The sequence below is a fragment of the Ammospiza nelsoni genome, chromosome 17, assembly GCF_027579445.1.
Source record: "Ammospiza nelsoni isolate bAmmNel1 chromosome 17, bAmmNel1.pri, whole genome shotgun sequence".
In the NCBI taxonomy this organism is placed as follows: Eukaryota; Metazoa; Chordata; class Aves; order Passeriformes; family Passerellidae; genus Ammospiza; species Ammospiza nelsoni.
Window position 1 is genome coordinate 2,317,927 of NC_080649.1, and position 17,753 is coordinate 2,335,679.

Below are 17,753 nucleotides of genomic sequence, written 5' to 3' on the forward strand. Positions count from 1 at the left end.
GACAAGGTCCTTTGTGCCACTGGATGCTGGCCCAGTTCTTGTGACTGAACTGTTTATTTTTTCCAATCACCACTGCAAATACCATCTTGAGGAATATCCTGACCAGTGAGGAGCAAAGAGCAGGAGGATGTGTAGCAAAGCAGCTCTGACAGTCCTTGCTGTGTGGAGAGGGATTGGCCTGGAGAAAAAGCTGCAATTTACAGTAGTGGGAATTTGCCTTGAGATTCACCATCCTGCCATAAATTGCTTTTTTATCTTTCTTTGTTCAGTGGAGCCATCTTTAAAGTGTCACCACTCTATTCAAGGTTATTAGAACAAATGCCCTCGCTGCAGGTTAGTGAAAACATCTTTGATGATTAAAGCTGCTTGAATTACAAGAATGTGAAGTGCTGGTGCCTCTTTTTTGGCCATTCTGCTTATTTGATAGTGGCCATAAGGCTTACATGGGAGGACACAGGGAGGCCTGGTTTGGGTTTTTTTGTTTGTTTTACTCTGGAGACGTTGCAAAGGCTTCAGGAAAGTGCTTCTTTGTTTGAATCCAAAGCAAACCGTGCTGCTGCCCCCTCCTGCAGGTGCAGGGCGCTGACCTGGGGCACCGAGGTGTGAAATGGCTCCTCACAGGGTGCTGGACAGGGTCAGTTTTGGTCAGGCTCTGGTCAGGGCTGTGTGTGCTGCTGAACTCAGCTCTCCTCGCTGCTGCCCCAAATCTGCCTGAGCCAGAGCCAAAGGCCTCGGGGAGTGAAGTTCAGCACCTGAATGAGGAGCAGCGAGACTTGAAAGTTAATTTTTAGCAATGAAGAAATGAAGAATAATTCCTGCGTTTAACAATGCGGAAATGAAGCTGTCCTGTGTGCTGGGAGTGCTGGTTTGCACCCTGATCCCTGCTGCAGAAGGGAAGTTTCAATGCACAGTGCTGGTCTGGGCACTTGGAGTGTGTTTTTGGAGGAGAAACGGTGTGGTGATTTAAGGAGGCTACAAAAACAAGGTTTCAGCAAAAGATACAGAGGCACTTTATTGAAGCAACAGTGGGGCAGACAGCTTTTCAATTGATTTTTATCAAAGCACTTGCAGTTTCCATTCAAGGCTGTTAAATTGATAATATATGTGGTGGATACAGGCTGTTTTCAGAGCTGCTGTTTTGTTCCCCCCCTCCCTTTTTTTTTGTTTTATTTTTTTCCTTTTTAATGGGAAAGTGCTTCAAGGGGTTTAAAACACCTTTTCTTTTCCCTTCCATAAGAAGCACTTGAGCCTTTTCTTCAGGTTTCTTATATCTCTAAGATTTTTATGATTTTTAGAATAAAAATAGTTCCTAAATAAATGAGTTGATGACTACATGTAGGAGCAGAGAAATGCATTAGAGCCAGCAGCCCTTGGTAGTCCTGTGGGAGGCATTAATCCAGGCTTTCTTGTCCACAATTTCCCTAAGTTCACTTCAGAGTAAACTTACTACTTTGCTGTGCTGTGAAATATTTTTTTTAATAGATAAGCCTTTCCCCAATGGTAGAAATCAGTGTTTAAGGTGTACACTACAATCCTAGGATGTGGTCCACATAAAATATCATTTTTGCAGTGTGCTGTTGGGCTCTGAATCTTCTCCCTCATCATTCATTGCCTTATAATGAAATAAAAATTCCTTTGCATTTACCCACAACCATTGTCCCTTATTCTAAGGGAGGCTTTTCTCCATACAAGGTGGCAGTAACTTTCTTGCTGTATCAAAAAGATGAATTTTGCCTTTGCCTGCAGTGAAAAGGGCACAAGAAGTTCTCTCCTCAGAGGTGAAGCACTTTTCTAGGCACTCCTGGTCAGTTTTTAGAAATCCAGCCCCTCACTGCTCATTCAGAATTGTGCTTGTCATGCAAAAAGAGCCTGATAAAGTGCTTTTAGTTCTATAAGATTATTTGGATCTGCTTTCACTTCATGACAATGGATTATGTTGTAAGGAAAATCTCCATGAAATAGGAAAGTGGATATCTTTGCTCTTTAAAGGAGCAAATAAATACTGAGTCATGAGTCTGGCAACTTGGAGAAACTACATACACGTGTGAGGCTGGCTAATTAGTATAATGCCATTTAATACTGGGTTACTAAGACTGGATTTATTTTATAGGCACAAAAGCAGATTGTAGTTCATGAAGGTATTATAACATGTATTTTTGGGTAATGCTGTTTTATCTCTTTCAGCCTGGTACACTTAAATGTATATTCCATATGCTTCTAATAGCCATCTATATATGAGAGTGAGGACAGCTTGTTCCCAGTTTGGTACTGCTCTCTTCATGAACTCAGCAGATTTTTTAAACTGCATATTTAAAATATGCTTGCCTAAAACCCACAGAAAATCCCCACAAACCCTTCCAGCTGATGTAGTATTCCACCCAAAACAATTTTCCCCCATAAAAATACTCTGTGTTTTCCTTAGTGAGGAACAGTTTTAAGGTAGGCAGACCTTCCTGTGATTTCATAAATTATGCTGAGTTTTTAATGAACAATTTTTGAAGGTGTTGAAGGCATTTGTGGTATTCTCAGTGTCAATGATCAGTGGAGAGACAACAGCAGCTCTTGCAGAAGTTTTGGTGAGATGGTCCTTCCATCAGGAAGGGGCTGCCTGATACCTGCAGGGCTGGCCTGGCAACCTCCTGCCTCATCTGGAGTTTCCTGCTTGGCAAAAAGTAATTTCATCCTCTTTGTTGGGTTTAAAATCTGTACAATGGGTAGGTGATAAGAGCATCAATGTTTGAAGAGCGCAGGGAGAAAGGACATTTTGGGAGCCCTGAGAAGTGAGGAAATGACCCAAAAAGCCTGTGAAACAGAGCACAGATCATCCAGAACCAGTTTTCCTTCTTCTCATTTACATCTGCCTATGGAATTCCTAGTTTTCTATGTAAAAGAAACTTGTTGCTGAGCATAAAAATCCTCCCAAGGATAGATAAGCCTTATCTTCTGTATTTGTGTATTCTGTTGATGGTTCTGCCCCATCATTTCAGTTACTGCCAGTGGCAAAAGGCTCTTTGAAAATTGATGATTCTTCAGCACAAAAGATACTGGTCTGAAAGCTTTGCTAGAGCTGGGTCTCTCTTCCCTTAGGAGCAGCTCCTTTCATGTTTTTATCCAACCCAGGGAGTCAGATCTTCCAGCTGTAGGTAACATTTCCCACTGCTTGGGAAGGGGAGATGCAAATAAATCCAGCCAGTCCATTACTGGCAGCATTGCCTTTAAATTTAAATATACACTCCACAATTGTTCCCTACCTGCCAGGATTATAAGGTGGGCTCTACAGTGCAGTAACTAATTTCAAAATCAAGGATTAAGGATGAAAAAAATCCATGCCCTGTCTGTGTTTGAGCAATTCCTGGCAGGGCTGTGTATGGACTATTTACCCATGCTCCTGTATCTCTTGGTTCACAGCATTTGGCAGCTCAGTGTGGTCTCAGGGAGCATCAGGGGACTCAGAAATGAGGAGATACTCAGAAGAAACCTGTTGAAAAAGTTGTTTACCTTGTAGCCTGCTTATTCCTTGAGAGTCAGGCAGCCTGTTCCCCAGCTGGTCCTCAGAAACCTTCTGGGTTAAATTAGTTTGGGAAGAAATTATTTTTTCAGATTCAGATCAAAGAAGACATACACAAAGTGAAGGCACAGATTTGTGTTGTAAGCTGTTTAAACTGTGTTTGAATACCAAGAATTTTTCAGAGCATTGGTTTTGTGTTCTTCAGGCAGGAAAGACTTCATTGCATCCCAAATGTGGTCAGGAATGTTGAAGATGTTAACTTGAACATGTTGCATCCTCTTTATTTTTTTTACTGCAAGAAATATGTCTGGTTTCCTATTTGACCCAAATAACAAAAAATTTTTCCCATTTTTTGCCTACCTTAATAAATGCAGAAAGTCCCTTTTAAAATCTGGTATTTCCTGACCTTTTTTTTTAAACTTTTATTTTGTCTCAATTACAGCTTTCTGCATTTATTTTACCTTGCCTTTCTTTGCCCATAAACACAAAAGGCTACCTTGAGCATATTAAATAAATTGCAAGCTTCAGCAGCTTTGCCAGCAAATTTTGGAAAGTTTTATGACATTCTGAGCCTACAGGTGAGAGATATTTCATAGCTTTGTCTTCTGAGACTAATAAATACATCTGTGTATTAAATAGAAGCATTTTACTTAAGTTTGGTGACCAAATACTTACTGAAGTAGAGATAAGTTTTTAAAAACATCTGCAGGACTTTAATTAGTAAATAATGGAGAAGTTTGGTCCAAGAAGTCCTGCCTAAGGTTTTGACTGAGATGATCCAGAGATGAGATATTTTGTTGTAGCTTTTCCTCCAAAACATTGGTGACTGCAATCTGTTGGGCTCAACGCTTTCCCCTCTTTTACATAAGTTGCTGAGGATCTTAACTCCTCAGTTTTCACCAAAAAGCTCTCTGATCAGTTAACAGAGTGTTAAGGAATTTCCCCACTTAATTGGTTCCTAATTTAAGGATTAGGAGAGAAAATATGCAAATTTTATTGGAATATTTCATCTGGAGTGAGTTTTGAAATCCATCTCCACACTGTGACCTGAGTTATTTCCTGAATTTTGTTTGGTATTTTCCTGAGCAGTTGTTATGGGATATAGGTATGATAATAAGATTGATAGTGGGATGTAGATGTTGGGCTGATGTATTTGAGTTTGTGTTATCCTGAGCTCACTTTAAGCTGTTGTAGTAAATATCTTTTTTTTTTTTTCATTATCTTTGAGCTGCCCTTTCTCTACTGATTTTCTGTGGTTTTAATTAGAAGGGTATTTTGCTGAAAAGAGCGAACTCAGACCTTTGTGAAATTTTCTGCTAGTACAAATAATGGTAAATCTGAAATAATTTATTAGACAAGGAGTTGTTATGGCAACTATAAGATGGTTGGCTAATCAGAGAGTGAGATCAGTTTTTATTTACAAGTGTAATGAGCAATTAAGTTTGAGCAGCTGTCAGACTTGGAAAGTGATTAAAGTTCAGCAAACAACCCAAATGGGTCAGTGTTCAGTTCTGATGGTTTTCTGACACTGCAGCTTGATCATCTGTGGGTTTTACCTACTATAATTAAAACTGCCTTTTAAATCCCCATCCCTGCCAATGACTTGGCATAGCCAACGAGTAGAAAATCCCCTTTTTCCTACCAGGTTCCTTAATGGGTATTGGCCTGGAGTCTTGCTGTGGGTAATGAGGTATTTCACGTGTGGCATTCCTTAAAGCAAAGCTCAGTTTGGATGCAGAATCATCTCCTGGCTGTGGTGATCACCAGGAGGGAGCTGGGACAGCCAGGCTCAGCCTTTGCACCTCCAAAGGCTCCTTTCATTAGAGGCAGCATTACTCACTTGTTGGTTGCTTAGGGAGCTGCTGCTGGGCTCAGGGGAAGGATGTGCACAGTGTGCATGAGCATTAAACCCAAAGGAAGTGCAGAATTCACCCAGAAACAGGAGGTGAAGCCCAGGAGAGGCTGACCTTGGCCAGAGCTGGTCACAGTGGACAGGGCAGGCTGCTGATGGCTTTCCCAAGCAGGAGGAGCTGGTTCTCTGCAGTTCCAAAAGATTGCATGTGTTCCCATTGGGAAGGTTACCCTCCCATCCATTACCTGCACCAGATCAGCTGTTTCATTGCTGGGGTTTGCTTCCCTGCTGCATGTGTTAAATAAGCCAAAATGATTGTAAGCCTTGCTCAAAATTTGTGTTCTAGTTAGAATTTTAACCGTCCAAAACAGTTAAACCAGTGGAGTTATTTTCCAAAATTATGCTGCAGTCCCCTGATACATTTGCATTTTTATTAATTTTGCCACACTAATGGTGTGATGTAGTAGAAGCAATTGCAGTAGAACATGAAATGGATTGGGACAGCTCCTGACCTGAAGAATTTACAAAGTTGTGTGCCTAGATAGCACAAGTTGGTGAATGGGGACTTAAGGGAAAATTAAAATGACAGTCTCAGAAATAGGCATTTGCATACTTGACCTAAACTTCTGGTATTTACATTTTCTATTTATCAGTCTTTTTCAGGCTTATCTACAGCAGTGGCACATGAGAAAGCAGGGCTGTAAAAATGGAACAGAATTTTTAGTAGGGTTATTAGAGACCAAGAAATCCACATTTCTCAGCCCCCGAGATGGGATTGCACATACGTGTCTTGTTATTGCCGTTGCCTGATTTGCACTCGGGTTTCCTGAGGAGATTGCTTGGGAGTGTTTATCTGCTAAGCTTCTGCAGGCACAGCAAGCAGAATGGGCAGCTGGCATGGAGCCTTTCAGTGGCCACAGCATGGCAAAAGTAATTCCTGTCACCTGGTGGAAGAGGAGCCAGCTCTTCCCTCCTCCCATGGTGAAAACACTTAAAGTATTCCAGAAATTCCAGATGCTGATCCTCGAGCTGTGGAGATTTTGGAGAATTGGGATGGGGTTGGAGCTTTTGCCCCTTTCACAGGCCTGCTATTGTTCTGTAGAGCAGTGCAAGGGAAGGCTGAAAAATTGAAATACAAACTGAAGCCTTCACACTAGAAAACACAACCCATCAACTCTGAAAATCTGCAGACTCCTCTGTCTAGCTCACTCTAAGTGCGGGATAATTGGGGTTTTCCAGAGGATGCAGCTCTCACCTTCCTGATTGTAGCAGAGCTGGGGGTGGGAACATGCACGTGGAACAGTTACTGCAGGAGTTGTTTCATTTCACTTGTAACACATTTTAATTACCACCTGTGAACACTTGCTTAAAAATCCCATGTAGCATGCTGCAGCAAAGGACTAAACCTGTTCTTGTAGGTGACTTCTTGTAGAAATGGAGATTTTGCCTTTTTTCCCCCTCAATAGTATTTTCATTTTATTTTAAGCATGTGAAAATGGGGGCAACTGATTTTAGGAGTAACCTGTAAAAAATAATACAAATAGTTCTAATGTAGGAGCGTGATGAATCTTTCTGCCTCATATTTTGTTTGCAGCAAACATGTTACAAGTGAGCAGGTGGGAGGGGGATTTTGAAATATATGGGGATGGATTTTTAAAGTTTGCGGCTGACATGGATTAAAAATTCTTAGAACATTTCATCCATGAAAGGCAATTAGTTTTGTTTTATGAATATGAAAAGCACGTAGCTTGTAAGTACTGGAGTGAAGTCCCAAGTGAGTTATTAGAACTTGCTTTACTCATGTAGTACAAAATTGGCCATCAAGAGCTGATAGATTTCAAATATAGCTCACTGACACACTGATCATCCATAACTTTTCATAAAGTCATTTTTTTGGGCTCACCTGTAATTACTGGATGCTGTTGAAGTCCTGAATGGAGCAGGTAGTCACAGATCAGGACACCTCCTTACTCTTGATGGTGATTACAGCACGTTGTGCTGCTGGGATATGGAACTGTGATACCTCTCTGCCTGCTTTTCCTACTTTCTCTGAGATCCATAAGTTAAGGCTGATAAAATGAATGGAGTCTGCTCTTTTTTTTTAGCAGTTGATTTTTTTGGCATTAGGAAAAATTAATATAGTCACTGGTTTTGGATTATTTGGGATTGTCTATATGAGTAATTCTCAGCTACTAATGGGTGTTTGGAAAATGATGATTTTTTTCAGCTTCTTTGTTTGTTTTTGAGGTTTTTCAGAGAGCCAAAACTGTTAAAAATCTGGTATTTCTAGTGTTAATCAACAGATGTTATTAATCCAATATGTCAGTGTTTTAATACCTGAGATTCCCAGTTAAGGAACTGGTAGCCCAAGTTAAGGAATGAGGTAGCCCCTCCAACCATCCAAATTCCAGAAACTAAAACAGGGTGAAAACTTTGGCAAGTGGTGTGCTACAATCTAAGTTCTAGCTATGGAAATAACTAAATGTTGATGAAATGCTATGAAACACTGGCTGCTGGACAGTGTTCAAAGGAAGAGGAGATTTGGGTACCCATCCTGATGCACTGACCTGCTAAAACCACACTGTGCTGATAAATTCTCCCACACAGAATCGTACGGACACATTGCAGTTAAATTTAGAAAAGGCAAATCTGAAGGAGACCATTTCATCACGCTGGAGATTTTAATTTATGCTTTCATGCCTCTCATCCCGAGAAGAAAGATGGACACTCGGAGTGGGATGATATTAAACTGCTGGAAGTGTTGCCTAATAGATCACAGATGTCTGTGAAGAGGCAAGTCATCATCCCCCCGACACAGCGGGACAGGGGACACTGTCACGAGATGTGACATGTCATAAAGGAGCATTGATTTGTTGCTCCCCTACTGTAAATCAAACATCCCCATTCAAATCCATTCAAATCCATTAATACAGGGTGCAGATTTGAAAACTGCTTTGACATTTCTGATTGAAGGCTTGGATGTATCGATTCCTGACGCGAGCAGGGCCCTGTTTGTCAATCAGAAAGCAGCACCATCATCTGAAAATCGTGGCTTGGCACCGAGGTGGGAATCTACCCAAGGTCACTGCTCAAAGAGATGAGGAAACATGCAGTGAAGGCTGAATTTTGGGGAAAAGTGCCTCTGAATCATGCAAATGGCTCGATGAGCTGGGAGCTGCTTGTGTATGACCTCGCTGTGAAGGACGGCTATTTACAGTACATGGGTCAACATGTGAGCTCTGATGAGTGTCAGGGCATGGGAGGAAGGTGGCTTTCTGTGCTTTGTTTGTGAAGCTGTGTGGAATGGGGAAGTCAGATGGATTTCACTGTGTTTTAAAGAAGCAGTAGTGTCTCTCTGCCATCTGTTTTGGAAGAGAGCAACTCACATACACATGTCATTCAGTGGAGTTTGCTGTCAGCAGCAACAATTTCTGCTGATGGGGGAACTTCAGGGAGAAGATTCATAACAAAAGTCTTTATTGTATAGAAACACACCGTTCTGCTTGGGATCCAGCTTCCAAATGCTTTTAAGGACTGTGACTAAACTACCATTTATGCCTGAGATGAGAGACATCTGAGCACAGAAGCTGCCTGGACCAGGTTATCCTGCCAGGCCTTTCTTGTGCAATACAATTGCAGATGGGAAGGTCCGACTGGTTTTACACCCTGCAAATGTATCATGACCTTTGAGATGAGATAAACTAAGTGAGCCATGCTGATATGTTCCCTTGCCTGCTCTCATATTATTATAAGGCTTTCTATTTTGGTTTTCTTTTTGTTCAGGTGAGGCTCTGATCTGAGTATGAAAGAAAAGTCATCTTTGTTGTACAGATGTTAATATTTGTTTAATATATATTAATCCATTCACCTTGCTCTGCTTCTGACCCTGCAGTGCAGCTATGCTCAGTTAATCACATGCAGTTTCCTGCACCTGAGAGGCTGAATTTGTGGGTGATGTTTTTCTCTGCAGCATATCTAAATCATGAGAATGTTGTAGCATGACTGTGAGTACCATGAGGTCCTTAAAAAGGCACAGTAATTATGTGCTATATATTCGTGATTGCAGGTATGTGTGATCTGGAAAGCAGGTTGGAGGAAGTTTGGCATTTGGGTGACACCTTCAAAAAGAAGAAAACCTAAAAGTTAATTGGAGAAAATGACAGTTCCCAGTTTACTGCTGTGCCTTCCAACAGCACTTGAGCTAAATACTCTTTAGGATTGCACGTGTGCCTGTCCACAGAGTCTCTTTATTTTATTTTAACATAGACTCTGCAGCCATTACCAACTATTCATTTATTCAGCACCAGAAACTTTGGCAAAACAATGAGCGGAAGATAAATTATTTGATCCCAAAGAGTTTTAGCGTGAGCATAGCTAAAAACCAAGTGCAAAATCACAGTGGTCATGACAAGTGGTGGCCGGTGCTGCAGCAGTCCAACCCAAATCACGTTTTCTGTAGTGCTTTGCCGTTCAGATTGAGCCCGTTTGTTCTAGCTGACTGCCTTTTTCCTTGGAAGTGTGAAGCTCAGCATTTTCAGAGCAGTGTGAAATAAGGAATGTAGAAAAAGGACTTGGAGCAGTGAGGTGGCTAATTGAAAAATGCTCTTGGAGCTGTGCGCTCTAACAAAGAAACTGGCAGGGTTTTGTGAGTAAGTCACTCCAGAGTTGAGTTTTGATCTTGAATTTTGAATGAGTCACATTTATATTTTAATAGGAGCGTTTTGATAAAAAGGAACAATCCTCCTGTTGGTTACCATAATGTCTAAGTGGCCGTGACTGTCTTTTTAAAAGCAAATACAGAGAAACAAGAACAGACTGTTGGGTCCAGGAGTATCCAAGTGTGTTATTTGAGTGTGTCTCTGTCTCCCAAGTGAAATGCCTTGAACTCAGCAGCTTTTTGAGTGCTGGGGGTCTTTGGTCTTATCTTCATTTTGCTTGGACAGCTGAAATATGTTTCCATGGCCTCTGTATGGTTTTTCCCTGGATCTTATTGAAGGTGCTGTGGGGGTCATTGATGATTGAATCCAAGAGAGACAACTGCAGCCACAAAATGTAATGGTGCTTTAAAGTGTAAAACTATAGGCTACAGCTCAGAGATGTCATTGTCCCATTCATTTGAGCAATCCTGTCTGGTTTGCACTGCCTTGCAAAACTCTTGCTTTTTCCTGGAAGCCCAGTCTGTAGAAGCATTTTGCTTTTACCCTCAGCAGATGCCCCTCACTTCTGAGAGAGCAACACTGCATTGAAGGGAGGGGAACCAGCAGGATGGAAGCAAAAACCTGCTGGCACTGTGGCTCCTTCTGATCCTTATTATGCAGAGTGAAATATAACATATCTGGCTGTTTGATTTGCTAATTTCAGTGGTGGAGCACAGCTGGTAGGCAGGTGGACTGTTAAGAGACAAGACAAAGATCTAAGATGTGCAATCTTATGAACTTGCAAGCAAAAAAGAAAAAACAGCCACAAACCCTAAGATGTTCTGTGCTATTTGAACACCAAACACTGTTGGAGGGAAGGGGAGAAGTTTGGACTTGGAGCTTCCTTGGTTTTGGATCTCTGTAACACAATGCACTGGTCTGCATGTTTCTTGCATAAATAGAAGGTGATTTTGTGTGTGTAGTTCACCCCAAATGTATGAATTGAGAGTCTCTGAAGCAACATCTGGAGAAGACCCAAGAGAGAAAACTGTGAGTTCTCTGAACACAAAGATCTCTTCATTCATGAGATTCTGATATTCAGACAGAAAACTGCAGTTGTGCTGTTTCCATTTAATGTTATTTCTAGCAAGTGCCACATTTAACTTTCCCTTTTGCCTTTTCTCCCAAGACCATTCTACAGCACCATAAAGACTTACTGGTACTTATAGATGGACTTTTGGAGAGGTTTTTACCCTGGTCCTGTCATCATTCAGGCTGGAATAGCTGCTCTCAGTGATTCCAGCAGTCAGAATTCCAATCTCAGCTGTACAAATATGCACATGGAGCAGTAGTGTGGATTGAAGAGAGCAGAGAGGAGCTTCTTCAGGATAACCAGTGTTGGTGTTTGTGAGGTTGCTTTTGCCCTGGTTTCAGGATGGGTGATAAAAGTTCTTCTGATTTCTTCCTGCATTTAGAAGCTAATTGCTGCCCTGCCCTGCCCTGTGTAACCTGTTTATTACATGGTGATTATATAGGAATTTCTGACCTGGTTTCCTTGTGGTGACATCTCAGGTCGGAGCAGGGTGTTTGGGCAGAGGCTTGGCTGGGGGTGTGTGCTCTGAGACTGTTTGTACTGGGAACTTTACACTGTTGAACCCTCTGGGTGCTGTAAATTATACAGGATTTCAGTGTGAGCAGGGAAATGCTGATATTGCTGTTTGGCAGAGCGTGGAAATGCAGCCACAAGAGTTGGATCTCAGAGGGAAGGTGTGAATGAAAAAAATAGCACCATTTTTTCTCCTTTTCCTCACAGACTGCAGATAAGCTGATGCTGTGTGTGCATATGCAGTGCCCAAGGTCTGCTGTGTGTCAGGCAGGGAGTGCCAGATTGTCTTTCTTCCCACCAGAACATTTATGCTTTAATTTGGGACACGTGGTGGGAACCGATAGCATCTTGTTTCAGAGAGAGACTTTCTGATAATCTCACTGGTGGTATCATGTCTCTGTGTGAGACACAAACCCAGCATTATCCCAGTGCTTATCAGAGCTGCTCCTGAGGCAGGAGCTGTGCAAGGAGCCCTTGGCACCAGGCTGGGAGCTGCCAGCCCTTCTGTGATGCAACTGAACTGAAGAGTTTGTGTTATAGTTTAAGGCAAACTCCTCCTCATCACCCTCCCTCTTAACATTTCTTACTGCACCCCGGAGTCCTTTGGTCACATTCCAGAGTTCATGTGTGAATGAACTGGTGCCTTTTAATGGGTGTGGAAGGGGTTGAGGAACTGATTCCTCTTTCAAAAGGGATTTGCATGATTTGTGTGCCATTCCTTCTGTGTTAGTTTCCAAAATCTGATTAATCTTGTCAGTCATATCTGGGTGCTGTTTGAGGAGGAGCCTTCCAAAGTGTCCATGAAATACTGGTCAGGTTATTGAGCATTTTTAATTTCTTGCATTTTGGATGTGTTGGGTAGGGATTCTCCTACAGCTGAGTGCAGGCAGAGCTGTTTCACTGGAAATCCAGAATTACAACCTGCTGTGTTTTGGTTCTAGAAGAGCTCTGCAGGCTTTCAATTCGTCGCAGCACAATGCAGCTCTTCAGGCAAATCCCACCCAAACCTTCTCTGCAGCCAGTGAACTCCTTTGTACAGCTGAGAGAGCTCTGCAGCAGCAAATCTGGGTCACACACCCTACAAAGGACACACAACTCCAGATGACAAGTGCTCGTGTGCTCTCTGTTGCTGAAGAAGAGACTAAAATTAGCTTCTGACTCTTACTCGAATTAAAAATTACCCAAGGGGAAAAGAACTATTTCTCAAGAAGGCAACTGTTATGTCTTAAACCCACACAGTCTCAGCTGTGTATGCAGAAATGCAAAAATAAAAAGGTAGTAACCAAGTTTTTTGGGAGAAAGGGGATTTTGTTTTTCCTGGAATATCTCAAAAAGGGAATATGACCAAGGTTATCAGGGACCACAGATGAACATTCTGGTGCCAACTTCTGTACAATGCTGCAGCAGCATCTTTTCACTCTGCTATCTTCAAAATATCACTTTTTTTACCTATGGAGTGATGCCATATCCACATTTTGTCAAAATAAACCTTAATTCCATGGGTTTTACAAGACCAGCGAGTGAATTGGATGCCAGCACAACTTTGTGCAGCATCAGCATTTCCCAAAATCTTATATAAAAGTGATTATAGCAGACCAGAGAGGCTGAACATTGCTAAGTTGCTGCCTGATGCCAAATACTGTCAAGAACACACAAATTTCTTAATATAGTTTAAGATTAAGGAAACAAATGATGTGCCCAGCTTAGGGAAAACTCTCTATTTAAGGCACAATCTCTTATTTTGGAACATTTGGCTTGTAAATCCTTTGCAGCTCTGGGGATCACCTTCTCTAGCAGATCAGATGTAGTGATGTTTTTTATTTTTATCTCTGAATGTTAAGGGGTTTTTTCTAATGTTGCATAAAATGTTTTCTTAACTGATAAGGATTATATGGAGGTGAAGGCAGATCACATTCTGTAGCAATAAAACCTTATGTAGGCTGTAAGAGCACAAAGCAACTAACAGAAGTGATTCTTACAAGTAGCTTTGCACAAAGATAAATTCCTGTATCCTAGAAAACATTAAACAGCTCTGCCTGCACTGTAAATGCAGTAAATTAAAAATGCTCAGTAAACTGTCCAGTATTTATTGGACATTATGGAAGCTGTGCATCTCTCAAGCATAAAGAATTTTCATTGACCAAAGTGAATTTTACCATGAGGTGGTGATGGCTGAAAAGGATCCAGCTGGGAGATTTTCTGCCTCAATTCCCTCCCCAATGAAACACTGCAGTGCTGCTTCTCAGAATGAGAAGTGAGGTCTGTAACAAATATTTTCCTGTTCCATAATCTCCTTTTCCATGGTGTCCTCTCCCTTCTGCTCAGCTCTCCCTTCTGGGGTTTTGCATAGCTGTCTGGTTTGTCTCAAACTTCTGTAATTGCTGTCCTTGGTGGAGCTGCTTTAACCATGATTTTAAGGTAGACAAGTCACTGAAATTTGAATTACCCAGGCACAGTTTTTCTCCAAACAATGTCTCATAATTATGGCCTGTGGGCATCTGTATCCTCAGTCACAGTGATGGAAATATTAATAGGAAAAAACACTGTTGGTAAACAAAAAGAGAAGTGTGAAGTCCTTGGAGCCTGGTCTTTCCAAACAAAATCTGCCCTGTCCTGGGGTACAGATTGGGGTTACATGGAGACAGAAGGAGAGTTGGAGAGGATGGTGCCTGTGGTTTTGTTTCTGCTTTGAAATGTTTAAAAGTGGATTTGCTTACCCTGTTTGCCTTCCAGCACTGGATGCCAGGGATCTGTAGGAAAACCCAGAGTAATTTAGAGAAGGTCATGCTTGGCTCAAAGGTCCCCTTTTTAGATCTTTCTACTGACAGGCTTTTATGTTCAACTTGACATCATTGCTGAGTGTGGGTAGCAGATAGGATTTGAATACTGCAAGTAAGGAGTGTGAAAAATTCCAGGGATGTTCCAGGCACTGCTAGACAGAACTATATTGATTTAGGAGGAAATCCCAAGGAGGAAATAGTTCTTGTCAACTGATTACTACAAGTTATGGTTATGCTACTTCTGCAGACACCTATAAATTAAACTGCCAGCAGTTGGCATCTGCCACTGTCACAGTGCTATAGGTCATCCTTCCCTGGGAATTGAGTGATGCCAGAGTGACTTAACCTGCCACAAAAATAGTGAGGGAAGGTCTGGGAGGAAGGCAGAGATTGAGAGGTGTGTACAGAGCCCCAGCATGGAGAGGGACATAGCATGGGACAGATGTCATGATACCATGACCTGTACTGTTATGTGCTAAATGTTTTCATGTTCTGGTGGGTCTTTTCATGCTGAAATTCCTTGAATTCTGTTGCCAGGTTGGTATTTTTCCTCCCTCAATTCCTGTGGAGGTATTATCTGCTGAAACAGGGAGGAGGTCATGCTGGTTTGGGGGGATATTTTCCTAGCTCATAACTTGCCAGCAATGCAGCATCTGAAGAGTTTAAATTGGAATTAGCTGACATTTTCCTACTCTCCCAGGAATTCAGGAGTCTTTGAAAAACAGCCCATCTATGTGGGCTGGAGGGATAATTGATTCTGTCTGGAAACCTCTATGCTGATCCCTAAAACCAGGATGGAAGGATTGACATTGTTTACTGTCAGCAGGGATTAGTTTTTTTCTGTCTGTTACCGAATAGTTTCAGCTCAGAGTAACTGAAGATGGATTGAGGTATAGACCTAATCAGGAAGATGTGAAAAGATTTATTTTTCTTTACTTTACAGAAAAGGCCACAGATGGCTCTTTGCAGAGTGAAGACTGGACACTTAACATGGAGATCTGTGACATTATCAACGAGACAGAAGAAGGGTATGTGCCATTTCAGCAGACTTGGAAAGGTCCCTGAACACAATCTTCCTCTGGTTGTACTCAGCATGTGAGGAGGTGCAGTGAGGCTGGAGACAGATGCTCATGGTTTCAATGCAGTTTGCTTGGTTTTCCTGCTCCTTAGACCTCTCCTGATCTCAGAAAATACTGTATGATGGAGGATACCTGTAGGATTCAGGATGAGAGGAAATGGCCTCAAGTTGTGCCAGGGGAGCAACTTATTTAGATGATGTATTAGGAAAAAATTCTTCACTGAAAGGGTGGTCAGGCTGCCCAGGGAAATGGTGGAACCACCATTCCTGGAAGCATTCAAAATACACGTGGATGTGGCATTTTGGGATGTAGGATAGTGAGTTGATGGTTGGACTCAATGATCTAAGAGGGCTTTTCCAACCCAAATGATTCCATGATATTTTCTATAGTCAGTCTCTGCTTGGGAGGGCTGGCATGAAAAACTTTTTGGAGACGGTGGTACCTTTGTTTTTCAGCAGGTGTATCTCTTTGCAATGCCTTTAATTTCAGCTGTTTGTGTAGACAGCTTTTCTGACACACCTCCAGCACCAGAAAGCTTTGCTCTTTGCAGTCTGCAGAACTGATCACTGCTCTTATTCCCTGGACTTGTCAGACTGGCTGTCAGTCTTCCCTGCCAAATCAACAGCCTGAATTTTTGGAGACTTGGGGCATTCCTCCAGTCTTGATTTCTGTGGTACCTTGTCTCCTCACATATTTCTCCATAACCCTGCTTTGGTTGTAGTCAGATGATCTGAAATTAACCCACATTCTTATGTCCAGCTGGAAATGGCAAAGGATTCATTTTCCCACCGTTTATGGGATGTGAAAAGCCTGTCTGAGCTGTCTGTTAAAATGGTGTGTTTCTCCTTCAGGCCCAAGGATGCCATTCGAGCGCTGAAGAAGAGGCTGAATGGAAACAAAAATTACAGAGAGGTCATGCTGGCGCTGACGGTGAGTGGGGGCAGGCTGGAATGCTTCAAAGGGCAGAACCCTTTTGTCATTTTCCTCTTCCTGGCACTCTCTTGAATGTACACACTATTTCCTTTAACAGCCACTGCTCTGCCCTTTTCTTCTCTCCAATTGCCTCCTCACTTCCTTGGGGAGAGCTGCTAGAAGCTTTGCATAGTGGTTTTCCAACTCAATTGATTTCTGCTTCTTTTCGTGGCTCTTATTCATCCCAAGTACTGACTGAGGAGAGTTAAAGTGGCTCAAATGGGTCTGTTACTCTTTGAGGTTTTCCTTTCTACTCTCATTTCCCTGTCTCCAACCATTCCTCCACTCCAAGCCAGCAGCTGTGGACGTATCTGCAAGTGAGGATGATGAACTTGCCATATTTTCAGCTTCATAAGTAGCTGATGCACAATTTCCCTTGTGAATGAATCGCTGTAGGAGACAATGCATTAATTTATGCTGATCTAATTTCACTCAATAAAGTGTAAATTATATTCTGTGCATTCAGACAGCACTGCTAAGGTGTGGGATAATTTAGCAGTGACCTTTCCTGCTGATGGCTTTAGCTGGAGCTTTCCTGGGTAGTGCAGCCCTCCTGAGTGGGGTGCTGGGCTGGCTCTGGCAGTAGCTAGATCGAGTTATCCTGCTGTGGGGAGGTGATCTGCATGATTCTTTCACAGAGCTCTTGTTGCATCTCCCTGACGAGGCGTGACCGTACTTTCTGTCTTCTTGCCATTTCCTATCCTGGATTGTCATTTTGACAGATTACCAAAGTCCAAACCATGAGATTATCCATTGTGCAGGAAAGAGCAAAATCCATCAGGAATGAGCCTGTGTCATCATGGCTGATGAAAGTGGCTGAAGGAGGAGAGTAATTACAGATTCCTGGGTACAGAGCCGCAGTGGTTATTAGGCATGGCTGTAAGGAGAAGTGACGCGTTGGATTTATCTCCATGCTAATCATGTTCTTCAGAGAGAAATCAACAGCTGTTCTTCCATGGCAGTTGAATGGCAAGTGGAAGGTGCCTCCAGCTAGGTTGCAGGGGGAAAATGTGTCAAAGTATAACCTGTCAGAGCATTCACAGGGGAGTGTTTTGAATGAGTGAAGATCATTCACCTGAATTCCCAGCTCTAAAACATGGCTTATAGCTCGGAGCAACTGGGTCCAGCTGTGTTCCAGGCACATAGAAAATGGTGGAGTGGCACAGCACGATAATATCTCACTGTGACAGGATGTCCTCTGTCTTACCTGCTCCTGATGTGCTGCTGTGTATTTGGCTGTTCTTCAGCTGCACTGGCTGGAAAGTTCTGCTTTGAAGACAAAGAAACTGTCTATTTCTTTACCTTGAAAACAGGAAAGA

At 42.2% G+C, this 17,753-nt stretch overlaps 1 protein-coding gene across 3 annotated transcripts in view; it reads left to right on the forward strand.

Moving 5' to 3' along the window:
- The window catches only part of TOM1L2 (target of myb1 like 2 membrane trafficking protein), a 56,214-nt gene that overhangs the window by 3,311 nt on the left and 35,150 nt on the right, over window positions 1-17,753 (forward strand). For all 3 annotated transcript variants that reach the window (XM_059484182.1, XM_059484183.1, XM_059484185.1), the window contains exons 2-3: window positions 15,327-15,411; window positions 16,314-16,392. In XM_059484182.1, coding sequence (XP_059340165.1) covers window positions 15,374-15,411; window positions 16,314-16,392 — 117 coding nt within the window. In that variant the 5' untranslated portion in view covers window positions 15,327-15,373. The remainder of the gene's footprint in view (window positions 1-15,326; window positions 15,412-16,313; window positions 16,393-17,753) is intronic.